We start from the raw sequence: 25,600 nt of genomic DNA, 5'->3' as shown, positions 1-25,600 counted from the left end.
GTGGCAGTTGAGGGTATAATTGGTGTACATGGGGTGTTCAGTGTTGTAAATGGAAATGGTGAAGAGCTTGAGAGTGTTATTGGATTATGTGTTGATTGATAGGCGCATGAAAGAGAGACTTTCGGATGTTAATGTGCTGAGAGGGGCAACTGGAGGGATGTTTGATCACTATCTTGTGGAAGCGAAGGTGAAGATTTGTTGAGGTTTTCAGAAAAGAAGAGAGAATGTTAGGGTGAAGAGAGTGGTGAGAGTAAGTGAGCTTGGAAAGGAGACTAGTGTGAGGAAATACCAGGAGAGATTGAATGCAGAATGGAAAAAGGTGAGAACAAGTGATGTAAGGGGAGTGGGAGAGGAAGTGGATGTATTTAGGGAAGCAGTGATGGCTTGCAAAAAGATGCCTGTGGCATGAGAAAGGTGGGAGATGGGCAGATTAGAAAGGGTAGTGAGTAGTGGGATGAAGAAGTAAGGTTGTTAGGGAAAAGAAGAGAGGGGCATTTGGATGATTTTTGCAAGGAGAGTGTGCAAATGAATGGAGATGTATAAAAGTAAGAGGTAGGAGGTCAAGAGAAAATTGCAAGAGGTGAAACAGAGGGAAAATGAAAGTTGGGTCGAGAGAGTATTGTCAGATTTTATGGAGAATAAAAAGATGGGCATGAGAAGAAAGATCATGAGAGGCAAGTGTTTTGGGAGCAGCTGAGTGAGTGTGTTAGTAGTTTTGATGCACGAGACCGGGTTATAGTGATGGGTGATTTGAATGCGAAAGAAAGTAATATGGCAGTTGAGGGAATAATTGGTGTACATGGGATGTTTAGTGTTGTAATTGGAAATGGTGAAGAGCTTGTAGATTTATATGCTGAAAAAGGACTGGTGATTGGGAATACCTGGTTTAAAAAGAGAGATATACGCAAGTATACGTATGTAAGTATGTAAGAGGAATGGGATGTATTTAGGGAATCAGTGATGGATTGCGCAAAAGATGCTTGTGGCATGAGGAGAGTGGGAGGTGGGTTGATTAGAAAGGGTAGTGAGTGGTGGGATGAAGAAGTAAGATTATTAGTGAAAGAGAAGAGAGAGGCATTTGGACGATTTTTGCAGGGAAAAAATGCAATTGGGTGGGAGATGTATAAAAGAAAGAGACAGGAGGTCAAGAGAAAGGTGCAAGAGGTGAAAAAGAGGGCAAATGAGAGTTGGGGTGAGAGAGTATCATTAAATTTTAGGGAGAATAAAAAGATGTTCTGGAAGGAGGTAAATAAAGTGCGTAAGACAAGGGAGCAAATGGGAACTTCAGTGAAGGGTGCAAATGGGGAGGTGATAACAAGTAATGGTGATGTGAGAAGGAGATGGAGTGAGTATTTTGAAGGTTTGTTGAATGGAAATGGTGAAGAGCTTGAGAGTGTTATTGGATTATGTGTTGATTGATAGGCGCATGAAAGAGAGACTTTCGGATGTTAATGTGCTGAGAGGGGCAACTGGAGGGATGTCTGATCATTATCTTGTGGAGGTGAAGGTGAAGATTTGTAGAGGTTTTCAGAAATGAAGAGAGAATGTTGGGGTGAAGAAAGTGGTGAGAGTAAGCGAGCTTGGGAAGGAGACTTGTGTGAGGAAGTACCAGTAGAGTTTGAGTACAGAAGGGAAAAATGGGCAGATTAGAAAGGGTAGTGAGTGGTGGGATGAAGAAGTAAGATTATTAGTGAAAGAGAAGAGAAAGGCATTTGGCAGGAGGTCAAGAGAAAGGTGCAAGAGGCAAAAAAGGGGGCAAATGAGAGCTGGGGTGAGAGAGTATCATTAAATTTTAGGGAGAATAAAAAGATGTTTTAGAAAAAGGTAAATAAAGTGCGTAAGACAAGGGAACAAATGGGAACATCAGTGAAGGGGGCTAATGGGGAGGTGATAACAAGTAGTGGTGATGTGAGAAGGAGATGGAGTGAGTATTTTGAAGGTTTGTTGAATGTGTTTGATGATAGAGTGGCAGATATAGGGTGTTTTGGGCGAGGTGGTGTGCAAAGTGAGAGGGTCAGGGAGAATGATTTGGTAAACAGAGAAGAGGTAGTAAAAGCTTTGTGGAAGATGAAAGCTGGCAAGGCAGCAGGTTTGGATGGTATTATGGTATTGCTGTGGAATTTATTAAAAAAGGTGATGTCTGTATTGTTGACTGGTTGATAAGGTTATTTGACTCATGGTATGACTCATGGTGAGGTGCCTGAGGACTGGTGGAATGCTTGCATAGTGCCATTGTACAAAGGCAAAGGGGATAAGAGTGAGTGCTCATATTACAGAGGTACAAGTTTGTTGAGTATTCCTGGGAAATTATATGGGAGGGTATTGATTGAAAGGGTGAAGGCGTGTACAGAGCATCAGATTGGGGAAGAGCAGTGTGGTTTCAGAAGTGGTAGAGGATGTGTGGATCAGGTGTTTGCTTTGAAGAATGTATGTGAGAAATACTTAGAAAAGCAAATGGATTTGTATGTAGCATTTATGGATCTGGAGAAGGCATATGATAGAGTTGATAGAAATGCTCTGTGGAAGGTATTAAGAATACATGGTGTGGGAGGCAAGTTGTTAGAAGCAGTGAAAAGTTTTTATCGAGAATGTAAGGCATGTGTACGTGTAGGAAGAGAGGAAAGTGATTGGTTCTCATTGAATGTAGGTTTGTGGCAGGGGTGTGTGATGTCTCCATGGTTGTTTAATTTGTTTATGGATGGGGTTGTTAGGGAGGTGAATGCAAGAGTTTTGGAAAGAGGGGCAAGTATGCAATCTGTTGTGGATGAGAGAGCTTGGGAAGTGAGTCAGTTGTTGTTCGCTGATGATACAGCGCTGGCGGCTGATTCATGTGAGAAACTGCAGAAGCTGGTGACTGAGTTTGGTAAAGTGTGTGAAAGAAGAAAGCTGAGAGTGAATGTAAATAAGAGCAAGGTTATTAGATACAGTAGGGTTGAGGGAAAAGTTAATTGTGAGGTAAGTTTGAATAGAAAAACAGGAGGAAGTGAAATGTTTTAGATATCTGGGAGTGGATTTGGAAGCGTAAGTGAATCATAGGGTGGGGGAACGGGCGAAAGTTATGGGAACGTTGAAGAATGTGTGGAAGTCGAGAACATTATCTCTGAAAGCAAAAATGGGTATGTTTGAAGGAATAGTGGTTTCAACAATGTTACATGGTTGCGAGGCGTGGGCTATAGATAGAGTTGTGCGGAGGAAGGTGGATGTGCTGGAAATGAGATGTTTGAGGACAGTATATGGTGTGAGGTGGTTTGATCAAGTAAGTAATGTAAGGGTAAGAGAGATGTTTGGTAATAAAAAGAGTGTGTCTAGAGAGCAGAAGAAGGTGTTTTGAAATGGTTTGGTCACATGGAGAGAATGAGTGAGGAAAGATTGACAGAGAGGATATATGTGTCAGAGGTGGAGGGAACGAGGAGAGGTGGGAGACCAAATTGGAGGTGGAAAGATGGAGTGAAAAAGAATTTGAGTGATCAGGGCGTGAACATGCATGAGGGTGAAAGGTGTGCAAGGAATAGAGTGAATTGGAATGATGTGATATATCGGGGTCAGTGTACTGTCAATGGATTGAACGAGGGCATGTGGAGCGTCTGGGATAAACCATGGAAAGTTCTGTGGGGCCTGGATGTGGAAAGGGAGCTGTGGTTTTGGTGCATTATACATGACAGCTAGAGACTGAATGTGAACGAATGTGGTCTTTGTTGTCTTTTCCTGGCACTACCTCGAGCACATGCGGGGGGAGGGGGTTGTTATTTAATGTGTGGCAGGGTGGCAATGGGAATGAATAAAGGCAGATGGTATGAATTATGTACATGTGTATACATGAATATGTCTGTGTGTATATATATGTATATGTTGAGATGTATAGGTATGTATATTTGCGTGTGTGGACGTGTAGGTATATACATGTGTATGTGGGTGGGTTGGGCCATTCTTTCATCTGTTTCCTTGCGCTACCTTGCTAATGCGGGAAACAGCGACAAAGTAAAATAATAAAAATAATAATAACGTACTAGGGATTGGGGGAAGCCCATATCCTCAGGCAGGGTGTGTGGAGTGAAAATGGAAATGATGAATGCAAGTTATGGGAGGCCATGGAAAGAGGTGTGGTATGGATGGGAATAAGTGAAAATTATCGGGAAAGAGGAAAAGAAGGATGTGAACTTCTGCTCTCTCCAAGAGTATGGGAGGATGTTACAGAGCATAGATGGAATGGATCAAGAATAGTGTGGGTGAATGGAAAGACTGGCTTATGAAGTATGCATGGGTATGTGTATATGCACCTGTGAATATGAAGACGGTACAAGTTAAGGATGAAATGAAGCTTTTCTGGAGGAATTTGAATGACTGTATAAATGATTTTGAGAATGATAGAAATGTGGTTGTATTGGATGATATGAACAGGAATGTGGTTGTATTGGGTGACATGAATGTGAGAGTGGGATGAGATGGTAAATTGGGAGTGCCTAGAGTAAATGAGAATGGAAGCTATCTTGTGGATATTTGTTCTGAGAGGGGTTTATTCCTTGTGAACACCTTTTTTTAGCACAAGATGTTCCACAGGTGTACATGGATGAGTAATAGTGAAAGAGGAGAGGAAAAGACTTTGATTGACCATTTGTTAGTGAATGAAAGATTGAGAAAGGCTGTGCTAGATGCAAGAGTCATGAGAGGATTCTTTGGACTCTCACTTTTTCATGATTCTTGTGGGGATGAGGATCGGGGAGAAGTGGAGATATGGTGTAAGGAAGAATGGAGAGGTGAAAGTGTTGGCAAATGATAAGATGAATCAGGAGAATAAGGGAGGAGTAAGAAAGGAAGGTCACTGAGAGCTTAGATGGAAGTGCAGTGAATGTAGGGATGCAGTCATGTGTGAATGAGGTGTTTAACATGTTTAGAGAAATACTAGTAAAGGTTGTAGAATCAGTAATTGGATACAAATAAGTGAGATACAGGAATAAAGAGGGCAATGCATGGTGAACAGAAGAGATTAGAAAGGCTGTGGAATTGTGTAAGCGGAATATTAAGAACCTGATAGAGTATGTAAGTGGAATATTAAGGACCTGATAGAGCACAGCAAAGAAAGAGAAGATGAAGATTTTGGAAGAAAGAAAGAGAAGATGAAGATTTTGGAAGAAAGTTATGTGAAAAGTTTTGGAATGATAAGAAACTATACTGGAAGGAGGTAAAAAAGGAAAGAGGTGGATGTAAGAGTGGAAATGTTGATGTGAGAAGTAAGGAAGGGAATTGCTGAATGAAAAGGAGGAAGTGAAAGGATGATGTAAAAAGTATTTTGAAGAACTGATGAATGTGAGAGAAGGGGAGGCAGCAGTTGTTGCATGCATGGGTATGAGGGATGGAAGGAAGATGGATACAAGTGGAGGGACCTATAGCAAAGAGGGAGGTAAAAAGGGCAGCAATGTGGTTGAAGGTAGGAAAGGCATCTGGAGTGAATGAGATTATGGCTGAAATGCTGAAGTATGGGGGGAAAAGTGCGATAGAATGGATGCATCTCATATTGATTTAACGTGGAAATAGAAGGTTTTGCCTGAGGATTGGGTAAAAGCTGTTATTGTTCCTTTATTCAAAGGAATGGGTGCTAAGGATGTAAGTAGCAATTATAAGGGAATAAGTCTGTTACAGAGGTATAAGTTTGTTGAGTATTCCTGGGAAATTATATGGGAGGGTATTGATTGAGAGGGTGAAGGCATGTACAGAGCATCAGACTGGGGAAGAGCAGTGTGGTTTCAGAAGTGGTAGAGGATGTATGGATCAGGTGTTTGCTTTGAAGAATGTATGTGAAAAATACTTAGAAAGGCAAATGGATTTGTATGTAGCATTTATGGATCTGGAGAAGGCATATGATAGAATTGATAGAGATGCTCTGTAGAAGGTATTAAGAATATATGGTGTGGGAGGCAAGTTGTTAGAAGCAGTGAAAAGTTTTTATTGAGGATGTAAGGCATGTGTACGTGTAGGAAGAGAGGAAAGTTATTGGTTCTCAGTGAATGTAGATTTGCGGCAGGGGTGTGTGATGTCTCCATGGTTGTTTAATTTGTTTATGAATGGGGTAGTTAGGGAGGTGAATGCAAGGGTTTTGGAAAGAAGGCAAGTATGCTATCTGTTGTGGATGAGAGAGCTTGGGAAGTGAGTCAATTGTTGTTCGCTGATGATACAGCACTGGTGGCTGATTCATGTGAGAAACTGCTGAAGCTGGTGACTGAGTTTGGTAAAGTGTGTGAAAAAGAAAGTTGAGAGTAAATGTGAATAAGAGCAAGGTTATTAGGTACAGTAGGGTTGAGGGTCAAGTCAATTGGGAGGTAAGTTTGAATGGAGAAAAACTGGAGGAAGTGAAGTGTTTTAGATATCTGGGAGTGGATTTGGCAGTGGATGGAACCATGGAAGCGGAAGTGAATCATAGGGTGAGGGAGGGGGTGAAAATTCTGGGAGCCTTGAAGAATGTGTGAAGTCGAGAACATTATCTCGGAAAGCAAAAATGGTTATGTTTGAAGGAATAGTGGTTCCAACAATGTTGTATGGTTGCGAGGTGTGGGCTATAGATAGAGTTGTGCGGAGGGGGGTGGATGTGCTGGAAATGAGATGTTTGAGGACAATATGTGGTGTGAGGTGGTTTGATCGAGTAAGTGATAATAGGGTAAGAGAGGTGTGTTAATAAAAAGAGTGTGGTTGAGAGAGCAGAAGAGGGTGTTTTGAAATGGTTTGGTCACATAGAGAGAATGAGTGAGGAAAGATTGACCAAGAGGATATATGTGTCAGAGGTGGAGGGAATGAGGAGAAGTGGGAGACCAAATTGGAGGTGGAAAGATGGAGTGAAAAAGATTTTGAGTGATCGGGGCCTGAACAAGCAGGAGGGTGAAAGGCGTGCAAGGAATAGAGTGAATTGGAACGATGTGGTATACCGGGGTCGACGTGCTGTCAATGGATTGAACCAGGGCATGTGAAGCGTCTGGGATAAACCATGGAAAGTTCTGTGGGGCCTGAATGTGGAAAGGGAGCTGTGGTTTTGGTGCATTATTACATGACAGCTAGAGACTGAGTGTGAACGAATGGGGCCTTTGTTGTCTTCCTCGTGCTACCTCACGCACGTGCGGGGGGAGGGGGTTGCTATTTCATGTGTGGCAGGGTGGCGATGGGAATGAATAAAGGCAGACTGTATGATTTGTGTACATGTGTATATATGTATATGTCTGTGTTTGTATATATATGTATACGTTGAGATGTATAGGTATGTATATTTGCATGTGTGGACGTGTATGTATATACATGTGTATGTGGGTGGGTTGGGCCATTCTTTCGTCTGCTTCCTTGCGCTACCTCGCTAATGCGGGAGACAGCGACAAAACAAAGAAATAAAATAAATAAATAAGTCTGTTAAGTATAGCAGGGAAAGTGTATGCAAGAATATTAATTGACAGAGTGATGGAAGTGACTGAATGCAGAATAAGTGAAGAGCAGGGGGTTTTAATAAAGGTAGGGGATGTTTGGATCAGATTTTCATCATAAAGATGACTGTGGAAAAGTGTTTACCAAAAGATAAGAAGCTGTATGCAGCTTTTAAGGATCTGGAGAAAGTGTGTGAGAGTTGAGTGGAATGCTTTGTAGGATGTGTTAAAGATATATGGTATAGGGGGAAAACTGATGGATGGTGTAAAAACCATCTATAGAGGAGCAAATTGTTTGTAAGAATGGATAGAGAGCTGAGCAAAAGTTCTGGGACATATATAGTTGTGAGGTAGGGCTGTATGATGTTGCTGTGGCTTTTTAATATATGTGTATGGATGAAGTGAAAAGAGAGTTGAAAACAAAACTAGGGAAAAGGGGTGCAAGGGTGGAGTGTGGCAGTGAGATATGATGGCTAGTGGCAAGCCTGTTTGCAGATGATACTGTGTTGTTTGCAGAGAGTGAGGAGGAGTTGCAAAAGGTTGTAAGTGTATTTTATGAAATGTGTAAGAGGAGGAGATTGAAGGTGAATGCAAGTAAAAGTAAAGTAACAGTGTTTGAATGGAATTGGAGGGAAAGTATAGATTTTGTAAAACCATATAGAGTGAAAGAAGAAAGTGTACAAAATTGTGCTGTGGATATTGGGAGAAAAAAGACTAGAAGCAGGGAGAGAATTTAAGTATCTGGGAGCTGTCTTGGGTAAGTGTGGTGATATGGAAGGGGAGATCTAGGAGAGAGCAGTACAGGGTCTCTCAAAGAATTATCAAGGGTAGAGGTGTAAGTATGGAAGTGAAGAGAGGATTAAGGGACAGCATAGTCCTCCCAACCCTGACCTATGCAGCTGAAACAAGGATGTGGAATGAGGCTGAGGTCAAGAATCCAGGCTGTGGAAATTAGCTATTTAAGAAGAGCATGTGGTGTGACAAGATGGAATGAAGAAAGAAATGAAAGGGTGTATGAGAGATGTGGTATCGCAAGGAAAGTAATGGGAATGAACTGTGTAATGGTAGAATGGGTAAATCATTATACTTTGAGGTGGTTTGGGCATGTGGAAAGACTGCAAGACTGGGAGTTTACAAGGAGAGTGTATGATAGTACAATTGAAGGGGTTGATGTGAGTGGAAGAATGCCTGTGACATGGGCAAATAGGGTGGAGTTCTGGAGGGAGAGAAACGGAGGAAGAATACATGGAATGGTGTATGCAATGGAGGCCTGTAAGGACAGGGATAAGTGGACACTCTTTTGCCATAGCCACCTTTTGATTATCACAAGTGAACTACATAAGGCTGAGAATATGTTTCTAACTTTACTGTTGCACATTCATTGATTGCATATGGAATTGAGCATGTCATGCATATCACAACTCATTCGCATAATGCATGGGTAAGAAAAGAGTTTTGATTTGGCTATCTACAACTTCAGTTTCATAGTGGCATGGTGACTTGATAGATAGGTAATTTACTAAAAGTTTACCATTCTTTAATTCTCAGGTAGCTATTCATACTGAAAAATTTGGCAAACTTCTTGAGGACATTGGACCAGGAGTTCGTCAGGTGCGGGAATTAGAACGTGTTAAGATATACCAGGAATTTGTAGATGCTGTTGATGTTCAAAGGTAAGTGGAATTGCCTCTTGCAATTTATGAGAATTTGGAAAAAATATTGAGACGATAGATTTTGAGATAATGAGCTCATATGCTTCAACCTAAATATTGATGGTTTTGATTGTTGCTGTGAGCTGGAATTGACTTTTAGCACCACTTTTTTAAGTACTTTTTGATATAGATAGTGTAAATTTGTGGTTAGAAAAATTATGAGTCAAATATCCATACCACAAATACCTGATATTCGTGGGGTTGAATATCAGAGTTTCACACTTGCTGCATTAGAAAGTTTGAAGGGTGCAAATTTGAATAATGACGATATGTGAAGGGACTTTTAGCTGTGATAGATTTTATTTTTTTATACTTGTTTTCTGTTTCCCATGTCAGCAAGGTAGTACTAGGAACAGAAAAAAATGGCCTCATTTGCTCATGTCCACTCCACAGCTATTCATGTAAAATGTGCCAAAATGAGAGCACTCTATCCACCACCAAGCCCCATGCACCTCTCTGTGGTTTCTCCTAAATGCTTCATATTATTAGTGTATGAAATATTCTTTTCTTTTAATGAAGAAAATGTTGGGATATTCCAAGGTATTTCTTATACTTGACATACATTTTGTAGTGATGTCATAGTGAATCTGGATTCCATTCATATCCCGCCTACTGCCAAAATACATTTCACTATGTATTCTGCATACTGGCAGTCAGCTTGTAAACATAAATGGATGTAATTACCTATTTGTACTGTACAACAAGAGAGTTTTACACTTGTGGGGTCCAATCTCTTGAACAATCTCCTCTGTCATACAACTTCTTAAATTCTTGAATGATGTCTGCATTATCTGTTTTCAGTTATTATGTTTTATTTATCCACCACTTATATACTAAATAGTACTTCTTTACATCTTTTTTAAAGAGATTTTTGCTTAATTTCATTTTATGTCCTGTGGTTGCTCAATCTCTGTAACTCATAAGGAACTGCTTATTGTCTACATCATCGATATGTTTTAAAAACTTAAGGCTGTGATCAGATAACTCCTTCTGCTATTAATTTCATATTCATCTTTTCCTTTGGAGTAATTTTCTTGCTAATTTGCTCCTCATTTTTAGTTCCTTTAAAGGTGCTTAGAATCCACATATGTTGTTTCTCATTTACTGTTTCTGTAGAACTAGGAATATAAATGTCATACAGATCCTCACACTTATTTTATCTCTTTTTATTTCTCTCTTTCAGTGTCTTGCTGTGAATTCTAGTTTAAGGGTTTTCATTAGTTCATCCTTAGCTGTTACAAATCTCACAAATGAAGATGCTATGTTTTTGCATCACATCATTCCACAGCCGTGAAATCCCATACCACACTTTGTACATTTAAGTGCAAGGTGTGATCTGTGGTCTACTCATTATTGTTTCCTACATTTTTCACATTTGTTATGAAAGATAGCTCTCAATTTTTTGTATAAATGTTTCATACACTATAGAAAATGGTTGAATTCCACCCATGCAGACTTTTTTTTTGGGGGGGTGAGTGATTGAAATCCTCACATTCTCCATTCTCAGTGATCAGTAACATATTATTTCCCACACACCAATATTACAGACTGCTTTGACCTTTTTCCTAATATTCTGGATCTGTTTTTCATCTTTAATTCATTGCACTGTAACTACAAAATCTCACCCTCTGTCAGTTCATGTGACCCCCCCTATCATAAATGTATATTCTAACAGGATGTTCCCCTCCAGTAACCCCTTTTAAACATAGATATTGGTACCACAACAAGCTGACTGGTATAACTTATGAAAAATCCCTTTCTAACTTTCCATTGGTAAATTATTCTCTTATGTGGGAATGCTTCTGTCTGTCTCTGCCAAACACACAGCAAAGGTTATTGTTGTGGGAATGGAGGCATTTATCCCCTCTTCTTTCGAGATAACCTTTTCTCCCAGTCCATGGTTCAACTGTTCCTGTTCTGAGGCCATTCCTTCTTCTGGCTCACTTTCAGCATTTATCACTGCCTGTAGGCATTGCAAATTTGTTATCCTTGAGGCGAAGCATTTCTTTATTCAGTGAAATTGCAATGACCTCTCATCACCATCCACTGGTTTTTCTGGTCTTTAGCTGAGGGCATCTCTAACAACTTCTGTCGCTCAGTCTTTCCTTTACTCTTCCACTCTGATGGTACTATTGTTGTCTCATCTGTAGACAAAGCAACCCTCTTTGGTTCCCATTTCTCCTCTAACTCTACCTTGGATGACTCCACCATTCCTTCACCCCCTGTCCTCCTTTTACTAATCCTGTGACCCTTCTCATAATCTCTTTTCAAACCGTCTGAAAACCAGTCCTCTCTCTGGACACAAGCAAGGCTTATAGACCTGATGGCTTCCATCCCTATGTAATGAAGAGTGTGCTTCTGGCCTTGTACCTGTGCTTGCTTCTCCTTCTCACCACTGTTTAACAGTCAGACATTTTCCATCGTATTGGAAGCATGGATTGGTGCATCCAATCCCTAAGAAGGTTGACTGTTTTAACCTGTCAAACTATCGTCCTATTGCTATGACATCTCACATTTCCAAAGTCCTTAAATCTCTCTTCAACTTCCATATCCTCAGACATCTTAAATCTTATTGTCTTCTCCCTGATTGCTAGTATGGCTTCTGTAAGGTAAGATCTACAGATGATATTGTTTTCTATCTTATTAGCATCTGGTCATCATCCTTGAAAGATTTTGGTGAATCCTATGTTGTTGCCTGTAACATATCCAAAGCTTTTGATAGGGTGTGGCACTAGGGTCTCATTCCTAGGCTCCCCTCTTTTGGCCTCCCTCCCCAGCTTTGCTCCCTCATATCTAGCTTCCTCTTTGACTAATCTATCTCCATGGTTGTTGATGGATCAGCCTATCCTCCTTCTCCATCAACAGCAATGTCCTTCAAGGTTCTGTCCTGTCTCCCACACTTTCATTCCTTTTTATCAAGGATTCTCTTTTCCAAATAACCAAATGCATCTTTCATCCTCATATTCTTTATGAAGTATTTGCAGCTTTTGTTCCCCATGATTTTCAGGTGCATGATTACAAATAGTGCCACCAGAATTCAAATTTTTACTCAAAGCAAGTTATTTCATATTTATTATTATACTCAATTGCCATCTCCCGCATCACCAAGGTAGCGCAAGGAAACAGACAAGGAATGGCCCAACCCACCCACATACACATGTATATACATAAATGCCCAAATACATATATATACATACTTATACATTTCAACATTTATTTATTCATTTATTTTGCTTTGTCGCTGTCTCCCGCGTTAGTGAGGTAGCGCAAGGAAACAGATGAAAGACTGGCCCAACCACTCACATACACATGTATATACATACACGTCCACATACGCAAATATACATACCTATACATCTCAATGTATACATATATATACACACACAGAGACATAGACATATATACACACGTACATAATTCATACTGTCTGCCTTTATTCATTCCCATCGTCACACATGAAGTAACAACCCCTCCGCCGGCATGTGCTCGAGGTAGCGCTAGGAAAAGACAACGAAGGCCACATTCGTTCACACTCAGTTTCTAGCTGTCATGTATAATGCACTGAAACCACAGCTCCCTTTCCACATTCAGGCCCCACAGAACTTTCCATGGTTTACCCCAGACGCTTCACACGCCCTAGTTCAATCCATTGACAGCACATCGACCCCGGTATACCACATCGTTCCAATTCACTGTATTCCTTGCATGCCTTTCACCCTCCTGCATGTTCAGGCCCCGATCACTCAAAATCTTTTTCACTCCATCTTTCCACCTCCAATTTGGTCTCCCACTTCTCCTCATTCCCTCCACCCCTGACACATATATCCTCTTGGTCAATCTTTCCTCACTCATTCTCTCCATGTGACCAAACCATTTCAAAACACCCTCTTCTCCTCTCTCAACCATACGCTTTTTATTTCCACACATCTCTCTCACCCGTACATTACTTGCTCGATCAAACCACCTCACACCACATATTGTCCTCAAACATCTCATTTCCAGCACATCCACCCTCCTCCGCACAACTCTATCTATGGCCCATGCCTCATAACCATATAACATTGTTGGAACCACTATTCCTTCAAACATACCCATTTTTGCTTTCCGAGATAATGTTCTCGACTTCCACACATTCTTCAACGCTCCTGGAACTTTCGCCCCTTCCCCCACCCTATGATTCACTTCCACTTCCATGGTTCCATCCGCTGCCAAATCCATTCCCAGATATCTAAAACACTTCACTTCTTCCTGTTTTTCTCCATTAAAACTTACCTCCCAATTGATTTGTCCCTCAACCCTACTGTACCTAATAACCTTGCTCTTATTTACATTTACTCTCAGCTTTCTTCTTTCACACACTTTACCAAACTCAGTCACCAGCTTCTGCAGTTTCTCACACGAATCAGCCACCAGTGCTGTATCATCAGCGAACAACAACTGACTCACTTCCCAACCTCTCCCATCCACAACAGACTGCATACTTGCCCCTCTTTCCTAAACTCTTGCATTCACCTCCCTAACAGCCCCATCCATAAACAAATTAAACAACCATGGAGACATCATACACCCCTGCCGCAAACCAACATTCACTGAGACCAATCACTTTCTTCTCTTCCTACGCGTACACATGACTTACATTCTCGATAAAAACTTTTCACTGCTAACAACTTGCCTCCCACATCATATATTCTTAATACCTTCCACAGAGCATCTATATTAATTCTATCATATGCCTTCTTCAGATCCATAAATGCTACATACAAATCCATTTGCTTTTCTAAGTATTTCTCACTTACATTCTTCAAAGCAAACACCTGATCCACACATCCTCTACCACTTCTGAAACCACACTGCTCTCTCCCCCAATCTGATACTCTGTACATGCCTTGACCCTCTCGATCAATACCCTCCCATATAATTTCCTAGGAATACTCAACAAACTTATACCTCTGTAATTTGAGCACTCACTTTTATTCCATTTGCCTTTGTACAATGGTACTATGCAAGCATTCCACCAATCCTCAGGCACCTCACCATGAGTCATACATACATTAAATAACCTTACCAACCAGTCAACAATACAGTCACCCCCTTTTTTAATAAACTCCACTGCAATACCATCCAAACCCGCTGCCATGCTGGCTTTCATCTTCCGCAAAGCTTTTACTACCTCTTCTCTGTTTACCAAATCATTCTCCCTAACCCTCTCACTTTTCACACCACCTCGACCAAAACTCCCTATATCTGCCACTCTGTCATCAAACACATTCAACAAACCTTCAAAATACTCACTCCATCTCCTTCTCACATCACCACAACTTGTTATCACCTCCTCATCAGCCCCCTTCACTGATGTTCCCATTTGTTCCCTTGTCTTACGCACTTTATTTACCTCCTTCCAAAACGTCTTTTTATTCTTCCTAAAATTTAATGATATTCTCTCACCCCCAACGCTCATTTGCCCTCTTTTTCACCTCTTGCACCTTTCTCTTGACCTCCTTCCTCTTTCTTTTATACATCTCCCAGTCATTTGCTTTATTTCCCTGCAAAAATCGTCCAAATGCCTCTCTCTTCTCTTTCACTAATAATCTTACTTCTTCATCCCACCACTCACTACCCTTTCTAATCTGCCCACCTCCCACGTTTCTCATGCCACAAGCATCTTTTGTGCAAACCATCACTGCTTCCATAAATACATCCCATTCTTACTCCACTCCCCTTACATCCTTTGTTCTCACCTTTTTCCATTATGTACTCAGTCTCTCCTGGTACTTCCTCACACAAGTCTCCTTCCCAAGCTCACTTACTCTCACCACCCTCTTCCCCCCAACATTCTCTCTTCTTTTCTGAAAACCTCTACAAATCTTCACCTTCGCCTCTACAAGATAATGATCAGACATCCCTCCAGTTGTACCTCTCAGCACATTAACATCCAAAAGTCACTCTTTTGCGCGCCTATCAATTAACACGTAATCCAATAACGCTCTCTGGCTATCTCTCCTACTTACATACATATACTTATGTATATCTCTCTTTTTAAACCAGGTATTCCCATTCACCAGTCCTTTTTCAGCACATAAATCTACAAGCTCTTCACCATTTCCATTTACAACACTGAACACCCCATGTACACCAATTATTCCCTCAACTGCCACATTACTCACCTTTGCATTCAAATCACCCATCATTGTAACCCGGTCTCATGCTTCAAAACTGCTAACACACTCACTCAGCTGCTCCCAAAACACTTGCCTCTCATGAGCTTTCTTCTCATGCCCAGGTGCATATGCACCAATAATCACCCATCTCTCTCCATCCACTTTCAGTTTTACCCATATCAATCTAGACTTTACTTTCTTACACTCTATCACATACTCCCACCACTCCTGTTTCAGGAGTAGTGCTACTCCTTCCCTTGCTCTCGTCCTCTCACTAACCCCTGACTTTACTCCCAGGATATTTCCAAACCACTCTTCCCCTTTACCCTTGAGCTTCTTTTCACTCAGAGCCAAAACATCCAGGTTCCTTTCCTCAAACATACTAATTATCTTTCCTTTTTTCTCATCTTGGTTACATATACACACATTTGGACACCCCAATCTGAGCCTTCGAGGAGGATAAGCACTCCCCGTGTGACTCCTTCTTCTGTGTCCCCTTTTAGAAAGTTAAAATACAGGGAGGGGAGGGTTTCCAGCCCCTCGCTCCCATCCTCTTTAGTCGCCTTCCATGACGTGAGGAATGTGTGGGAAGTATTCTTTCTCCCCTATACCTATATATACACGTATACATATGTACATATTCGTAAATGCTGCCTTCATTCATTCCCGTTGCCACCCCGCCACTCATGAAAATAGCATCCCCCCATGTGAGGTAGTGCCAGGAAAAGTTTCGTTCACACTCAGTCTCTAGCTGTCATGTATATACACCAAAACCATAGCTCCCTTTCCACATCCAGGCCCCACAGACCTTTCCATGTTTTACTCCATATGCTTCACATGCCCTGGTTCAATCTATTGAGAGCACATTGACCCAGGTATACCACATTGTTCCAATTCACTATTCCTGACACACCTTACACCCTCCTGTATGTGCAGGCCCCAATTGCTCAAGATCTTTTTCACTCCATTCTTCCACCTCCATTTTGGTTTCCTGCTTCTCCTTGTTTCCTCCACCTCTGACACATATATTGTCTTTGTCAATCTTTCCTCACTCATTCTTTCCATGTGTCCAAACCATCTCACACCCTCTTCTGCTCTCTTTTTATTACCACACATCTCTCTTACCCTTACATTACTTACTTGATCAAACCACCTCACACCACATACTTTCCACAAACATTTCACTTCCAACACATCCACCTTCCTCCATACAACCCTATCTATAGCCCATGCCTTGCAACCATATAACATTGTTGGAACTAGTATTCCTTCAAACATAATCATTTTTGCTCTCCAAGATAATGTTCTCTCCTTCATTACATTCTTCATCATCCCAGAGCCTTCGTTCCCTTCCCCACCCTGTGACTCACTTCTGCTTCTGTGGTTCCATCCACTGCAAAGTCCACTCCCAGATATCTAAAACACTTCACTTCCTCCAATTTTTCTCCACTCAAACATACATCCCAGTTCACTTGTCCCTCAACCCTACTGAACCTAATAACCTTGCTCTTATTCACATTTACTCTCAACTTTCTTCTTTCATACATTTTTCCAAACTCAGTCACCAACCTCTGCAGTTTCTCACCCGAATCAGCTGCTAGAGCTGTATCATTGGTGAACAACAACTGACTTTCATCCCCAACAGACTGCATACTCACCCCTCTCTCCAAAACTCTTGCATTTACCTCCCTAATCATCCCATCCATAACAAATTAAACAACCATGGTGACATCACACACCCCTGCCGCAAACTGACCTTCACTGGGTATCAATCACTCTCCTCTCTCCCTACTTGTGCACATGCCTTACATCCTTGGTAAAAACTTTTCACTGCTCCTAGCAATTTACCTCCTACACCATATACTCTTAAAATCTTCCACAAAGCATCTCTATCATATGCCTTCTCCAGATCCATAAATGCTACATACAAATCCATCTGTTTTTCTAAATATTTATCACATACATTCTTCAAAGCAAACACCTGATGGACACACCCTCTACCACTTCTGAAACCACACTACTCTTCCCCATTCTGATGTTCTGTACATGCCTTCACCCTCTAAATGAATACCCTCCCATATGATTTCCCAGGAGCACTCAACAAACTTATTCCTCTATAGTTTGAATACTCACCTTTATACCCTTTGCCTTTGTACAGTGGCACTATGCATGCATTCTGCCAATCCTCAGGCACTTCACCATGATCCATACACACTTTGAATATCCTTGCCAACCAATCCACAACACAGTCACCCCCTTTTGTAATAGATTCCACTGTAGTACCATCCAAACCTGCTGTCTTTCCAGATTTCATGTTCCGCAAAGTTTTCACTACCTCTTCTCTGTTTACCAAACCATTCTCCCTGACCCTCTCATTTCGCGTACCACCCTGACCAAAACACCCTACATCTACCTCTCTATCATCAAACTTATTCAGCAAGTCTTCATAATACTCACTCCATCTCACTTTATCACTACCTGTTATTACCTCCCCACTTTCCCCCTTCACTGATGTTCCCATTTGTTCTCATGTCTTATGCACATTATTTACCTCCTTCCAAAACATCATTTTAGTCTCCGTAGAATTTAATGATGCTCTCTCACCTCAACTCTCATTTGCCCTCTCTTTCACCTCTTGCACCTTTCTTTTTACCTGCTGCTTTCTTTTATACATCTCCCAGTCATTTGCACTACTTCCATGCAAAAATCGTCCAAACGCCTCTCTCTTCTCTTTCTCTAACAGTCTTCTTCATCCCTCCACACTACCCTTTCTGATCTGCCCACCTCCACCTTTCTCTTGCCACAAGCATATTTTGCACAAGCCTTCATTGCCTCTCTAAATGCATCCCATTCCTCCCCCACTCCTCTTACATCATTTGCTCTCACTTTTTGTCATTTTGTACCCAATCTCTCCTGGTACTTCCTTACACAAGTCTCCTTTCCAAGCTCACTCCCTCTCATCACTCTCTTCACTCCAACATTCTCTCTTCTTTTCTGAAAACCTCTACAAATCTTCACCTTCGCTTCCGCAAGATAATGATCAGACATCCCTCCAGCTGCCCCTCTCAGCACATTAACATCCAAAAGTCTCTCTTTCACATGCTTATCAATTAACATGCAATAGTGCTTTCTGGCCATCTCTCCCACTTACATATGTATACTTATGTGTATCTCTCTTTTTAAACCAGGTATTCCCAATCACCAGTCTTTTTTCAGCACACAAATCCACAAGCTCTTCACCATTTCCATTTACAACACTGAACACACCATGTACACTAATTATCCTCTCAACTGCCACATTACTCACCTTTGCATTCAAATCACCCATAACTATAACCCGGTCTCGTGCATCAAAGCTGCTAACACACTCACTCAGCTGCTCCCAAAACCATTGCTTCTTATGATCTTTCTTCTCATGCCCAGGTGCATATGCACCAATAATCACCCATCTCTCTCCATCTACTTTCAGTTTTACCCATATCAATCTAGAGTTTACTTTCTTACACTCTATCACATACTCCCATAACTCCTGTTTCAGGAGTAGTGCTACTCCTTTCATTGCTCTTGTCCTCTCACCAACCTCTGACTACTCCCAAGACATTCCCAAACCACTCTTCCCCTTTACCCTTGAGCTTCGTTTCACTCAAAGCCAAAACATCCAGGTTCCTTTCCTCAAACATACTACCTATCTCTCCTTTTTTCTCATCTTCGATACATCCACAGTCATTTAGACCCCAACCTGAGCCTTCAAGGAGGATGAGCACTCCCCGCATGACTCCTGTTTCCCCTTTTATTTACCAATCCTTAGGGGTGGATTAACAGCTGGCTTGTTTGTGGACCAACTGTTGCAACTAGAACTCTAACCTCTGTGCTCAGCCATGGGTGACCTGCGAATGTGCCATGGTCAGGAACGCTAACCATTACACCATGGAAGTCCACTTAATGACCACTGTAGTTGTTCTATGTTATTTTCTACTCAATCTTCCTTGTCACTTTTTTTCATTATGTAGTATATTAGATAACTATTGTTTGATGATATGAAGTATGGTCCTCCTCAATGTATGTGCTTCTGGTCATTCTTGCACTATTCATTTCATTGATGACTGTTTTGTTATATTTGCTTGGTAACCACTTACTTTTAACTGAGTTGATCTCTGTATTTTAGTTATATTTGTTTCCTTGATTTCTTCGCAACTTTATGTGTTCACTATGTAGACAGTTTTTTTGGGTGTTTCTGGCAGTGATGGCAGCAGAGGGAGATATCAAGAAGGAAATTGAAAGGTTATAGAAAGATGCTATGGGTCGTCAGAGAAAGAACATTTAGGAAAACATATGAGGCATGCATGAAATGAATTGGATTGCTATGGTATATGGAGAGTGATATTCTGTCAGTGGGTTGAACTAGGCCACCATAAATGGTCAATGGAAACCGCGGAATTATTGGTGGGGCTTGGCTGTGGATATTAAGGTGTATTTGCACTTCACGTTGTATGATAGCCAGAGAGTGAATGTGTGCAAATAAGACTGTTGTTTGTCTGCTCTTGGTGCCATTTCACAGAAGTGAGACGAGCAATTGTGTTTTAAGAAAATATTGACTCATTACAGATTTCATTTTATCTTCTGTATCATTTTTTTATTCTTACTAAACTTGTCCATTATTCTATAAATTCTGGTTTTCTGAAAGGTTTACTTTTATGATAGGATATAAGATGTACAGTTACTAATGCAACTGGTGGAGCTTCTGTGTAGCTGAAAAATTTTATGATAACGGAGAGAAAACCACAGACCATCAACAGAAGTAACCTTGAATATATATGCTGAATGATAATGTTTGGTGTGAAATTAAACCTACTTGTTTTGCTTGTTTACAGTAAAGAGATTGAAGCTGACTTGCACATTGGTGCTGAAGGTCAGGCTTTACTGGGCTACAGCAGACTTTTGGACACAGCAAAAGCAGTACAAGGTTCACAGTGCTCAAATTTAGTAGCTTTTGTAACCAACACCCTCCTACATTGGTACCAAGTGTTCACTCACAGATTCACCAGGTAATTATTTGAACAGTTGTGCCATTTTGTTCAAAGATGAGTTTTGCTGAGCATAGTATAGTGGTATAGGTCAATATTGTGGTCACAGCAACGTTCTTTGGATGTGAGGCATGTTCTATAGATGAGGATGTGTAGATGAGAATGATGGGTTGGAAATGAAATGTTTGAGGACAAAATCGGGTGTGAAGAGGGTTTATCATATGATAAGATAAGAGAGAGGTGTTGTAATATGTAGAGCATGATTGAGAAAGCTGAAGTTGATGAAGAGGATATGTGTGTCAGAAGTGGCGGTAACAAGGGGAAGGGGGAGGAGACCTAATTCAATATGGAATGACGGATTAAACAAATGTTAATGCAGGGGGCCTGAATATCCAGCAGGATGAAAGGTTTGGAAATGATATAATGAACTGGAGCAGTGTTGCATACACGTGGTGATGTGCTGTTGTTGTACTGAACCAGAGCTTATGAAGCTGCTGGGGAAAGCCACAGGAAGGTGTGCAGGGCTTGGTCATGGATGTGGGCTATGTTTTCAGTAAATTGCCCATCACAGCTAGAGAATGGATGTTGAGAGAATGCGGCCTTTCTTTGTCTGTTCATGGTGCTACCTTGCTACCTGGGAAACAGTGAACAATTATGAAATATTTTTGTTTTACACATGCTTGCTGTTTCCCACATGAGCGAGGTAGAATCAAGAACAGATGGCAGAGCCTTAGAGGCAATATTCCTCACTTGGCTCTGTTCATCCTTTTGGAAGGAAATACAGGATGGGAGGATTTCCAGCCAACCACTCCGACCCCCTCTTAATTGCCTTCTACGATATGTAGGGAATGCATGGGCAGTATTCTTTCTCCCCTGTCCCCAGGGATAAATGATGAAATGTATATACAAGTACACTGCCGAATTTCCAGCAACTGATGGTCCGGCACCTCCTTTAGTCTGAACAAAATTACGTGAGGGAACTTGAAATTAGCCACCAGACTAGTTTACTGGGTGGCCACAAATTGCGTTGTGTTGGGCGCGCTTATTTACATTCTTTACACTGCACTTATTGGTGATGATACCGCAATTCTATGAGATTCTTAGCTTGCTTAGATTTAACCCAAGCCATGGCTTCAAAGACATATGAGAGTGTCATTCGTCATGTCAAACGTAAACACCAGTCCATATCGATCCAACATAAAGTAGAGCTGTTGAAAAATGGACTGTGGTGTTTCAGTGCGTAAGCTGTGTGACGTCTACAGTATTGGTTCATCAACTGTTGATGATATAAAGAAGCAAAGGGAGAAAATATTGAAATTCTATGCAGACAGCGATTCCAAGCGGCAAATGACGATTAGAAAAACTATGAAATGGTAAGAGTACTGAGCACAATAGAGTGATGATGGAATGGTTTCGACAGCGTCGGAGTGATGCAGTGGACTTGTGAGGTAGCATTATAATGGACTAGGCTAAGTTGTTCCATAAAGAACTTAAATTACAACATGAGCATGACTGTAGTGAAGGGTGGATTCAAAGATTCAAGAAGCATCATGGAATTTCCATGAATAAAGTGTGCAGGGAAAAGCAGTCTGCAAACCATGATGGAGCTGCCGAGTATGTGGATGAACTTACGAAACTTGTAGCTGACAAGCACCTCAGTCTTGAGCAGGTGTATGATGTATTTCATTTATTCGATTATTTTATTTTTTATTTATTTTGCTTTGTCGCTGTCTCCCGCGTTAGCGAGGTAGCGCAAGGAAACAGACAAAAGAATGGCCCAACCCACCCACATACACATGTATATACATACACGTCCACACCCGCAAATATACATACCTATACATCTCAATGTATACATGTATATGCACACACAGACATATACATATATACCCATGCCCACAATTCACACTGTCTGCCTTTATTCATTCCCATCGCCACCTCGCCACACATGGAATACCATACCCCTCCCCTCTCATGTGTGCGAGGTAGCGCTAGGAAAAGACAACAAAGGCCCCATTCGTTCACACTCAGTCTCTAGCTGTCATGCAATAATGCACCGAAACCACAGCTCCCTTTCCACATCCAGGCCCCACAGAACTTTCCATGGTTTACCCCAGACACTTCACATGCCCTGATTCAATCCACTGACAGCACATCAACCCCGGTATACCACATCGATCCAATTCACTCTATTCCTTGCCCGCCTTTCACCCTCCTGCATGTTCAGTCCCCGATCACTCAAAATCTTTTTCACTCCATCTTTCCACCTCCAATTTGGTCTCCCACTTCTCCTTGTTCCCTCCACCTCAGACACATATATCCTCTTGGTCAATCTTTCCTCACTCATTCTCTCCATGTGCCCAAACCATTTCAAAACACCCTCTTCTCCTCTCTCAACGACGCTCTTTTTATTTCCACACATCTCTCTTATCCTTACATTACTTACTCGATCAAACCACCTCACACCACACATTGTCCTCAAACATCTCATTTCCAGCACATCCACCCTCCTGCGCACAACTCTATCCATAGCCCACGCCTCGCAACCATACAACATTGTTGGAACCACTATTCCTTCAAACATACCCATTTTTGCTTTCCGAGATAATGTTCTCGACTTCCACACATTCGTCAAGGCTCCCAGGATTTTCGCCCCCTCCCCCACCCTATGATTCACTTCCGCTTCCATGGTTCCATCTGCTGACAGATCCACTCCCAGATATCTAAAACACTTTACTTCCTCCAGTTTTGCTCCATTCAAACTTACCTCCCAATTGACTTGACCCTCAACCCTACTGTACCTAATAACCTTGCTGTTATTCACATTTACTCTTAACTTTCTTCTTTCACACACTTTCCCAAACTCAGTCACCAGCTTCTGCAGTTTCTCACATGAATCAGCCACCAGCGCTGTATCATCAGCAAACAACAACTGACTCACTTCCCAAGCTCTCTCATCCCCAACAGACTTCATACTTGCCCCTCTTTCCAAAACTCTTGCATTCACCTCCCTAACAACCCCATCCATAAACAAATTAAACAACCATGGAGACATCACACACCCCTGCTGCAAACCTACATTCACTGAGAACCAATCACTTTCCTCTCTTCCTACACGTACACATGCCTTACATCCTCGATAAAAACTTTTCACTGCTTCTAACAACTTGCCTCCTACACCATATATTCTTAATACCTTCCACAGAGCATCTCTATCAACTCTATCATATGCCTTCTCCAGATCCATAAATGCTACATACAAATCCATTTGCTTTTCTAAGTATTTCTCACATACATTCTTCAAAGCAAACACCTGATCCACACATCCTCTACCACTTCTGAAACCACACTGCTCTTCCCCAATCTGATGCTCTGTACATGCCTTCACCCTCTCAATCAATACCCTCCCATATAATTTACCAGTAATACTCAACAAACTTATACCTCTGTAATTTGAGCACTCACTCTTATCCCCTTTGCCTTTGTACAATGGCAATATGCATGCATTCCGCCAATCCTCAGGCACCTCACCATGAGTCATACATACATTAAATAACCTTACCAACCAGTCAACAATACAGTCACCCCCTTTTTTGATAGATTCCACTGCAATACCATCCAAACCTGCTGCCTTACCGGCTTTCATCTTCCGCAAAGCTTTCACTACCTCTTCTCTGTTTACCAAATCATTTTCCCTAACCCTCTCACTTTGCACACCACCTCGACCAAAACACCCTATATCTGCCACTATATCGTCAGACACATTCAACAAACCTTCAAAATACCACTCCATCTCCTTCTAACAACACCACTACTTGTTATCACCTCCCCATTAGCGCCCTTCACTGAAGTTTCCATTTGCTCTCTTGTTTTACGCACTTTATTTACCTCCTTCCAGAACATCTTTTTATTCTCGCTAAAATTTAATGATACTCTCTCACCCCAACTCTCATTTGCCCTCTTTTTCACCTCTTGCACCTTTCTCTTGACCTCCTGTCTCTTTCTTTTATACATCTCCCACTCAATTGCATGTTTTCCCTGCAAAAATTGTCCAAATGCCTCTCTCTTCTCTTTCACTAATAATCTTACTTCTTCATCCCACCACTCACTACCCTTACTAATCAACCCACCTCCCACGTTTCTCATGCCACAAGCATCTTTTGCGCACTCCATCACTGATTCCCTAAATACATCCCATTCCTCCCCCACTCCCCTTACTTCCATTGTTCTCACCTTTTTCCTTTCTGTACTCAGTCTCTCCTGGTACTTCCTCACACAAGTCTCCTTCCCAAGCTCACTTACTCTCACCACCCTCTTCACCCCAACATTCACTCTTCTTTTCTGAAAACCCATACAAATCTTCACCTTAGCCTCCACAAGATAATGATCAGACATCCCTCCAGTTGCACTTCTCAGCACATTAACATCCAAAAGTCTCTCTTTCGCGTGCCTGTCACTTAACACGTAATCTAATAACGCTCTTTGGCCATCTCTCCTACTTACATACGTATACTTATGTATATCTCGCTTTTTAATCCAGGTATTCCCAATCACCAGTCCTTTTTCAGCACATAAATCTACAAGCTCTTCACCATTTCCATTTACAACACTGAACACCCCATGTATACCAATTATTCCCTCAACTGCCACTTTACTCACCTTTGCATTTAAATCACCCATCACTATAACCCGGTCTCGTGCATCAAAACCACTAACACACTCATTCAGGTGCTCCCAAAACACTTGCCTCTCATGATCTTTCTTCTCATGCCCAGGTGCATATGCACCAATAATCACCCATCTCTCTCCATCAACTTTCAGTTTTACCCATATTAATCGAGAATTTACTTTCTTACATTCTATCACATACTCCCACAACTCCTGTTTCAGGAGTACTGCTACTCTTTCCCTTGCTCTTGTCCTCTCACTAACCCCTGACTTTACTCCCAAGACATTCCCAAACCACTCTTCCCCTTTACCCTTGAGCTTCGTTTCACTCAGAGCCAAAACATCCAGGTTCCTTTCCTCAAACATACTACCTATCTCTCCTTTTTTCACATCTTGGTTACATCCACACACATTTAGACACCCCAGTCTGAGCCTTCGAGGAGGATGAGCACTCCCCGCGTGACTCCTTCTGTTTCCCATTTTTTAGAAAGTTAAGGTACAAGGAGGGGAGGATTTCTGGCCCCCCGCTCCTGTCCCCTCAAGTCACCTTCTACGACACGTGAGGAATGCGTGGGAAGTATTCTTTCACCCCTATCCCCAGGGATAATATATATATATATATATATATATATATATATATA

General features: G+C 41.5%; 1 protein-coding gene across 2 annotated transcripts in view; it reads left to right on the top strand.

Moving 5' to 3' along the window:
* The window catches only part of Rint1 (RAD50 interactor 1), a 223,513-nt gene that overhangs the window by 32,150 nt on the left and 165,763 nt on the right, over positions 1 to 25,600 (top strand). Inside the window, exons 4-5 of one of the 2 annotated variants that reach the window (XM_071663813.1) lie at positions 8,946 to 9,070; positions 20,139 to 20,312. In XM_071663813.1, the coding sequence (XP_071519914.1) occupies positions 8,946 to 9,070; positions 20,139 to 20,312 (299 nt within the window). The remainder of the gene's footprint in view (positions 1 to 8,945; positions 9,071 to 20,138; positions 20,313 to 25,600) is intronic. The other variant, XM_071663814.1, reaches the window with a different exon arrangement.

Source organism: Panulirus ornatus, chromosome 7 (assembly GCF_036320965.1).
Source record: "Panulirus ornatus isolate Po-2019 chromosome 7, ASM3632096v1, whole genome shotgun sequence".
Lineage (NCBI taxonomy): Eukaryota > Metazoa > Arthropoda > Malacostraca > Decapoda > Palinuridae > Panulirus > Panulirus ornatus.
The sequence above is the reverse complement of the archived record's forward strand: the minus strand, read 5'-3'. Positions and strand labels throughout refer to the sequence as shown.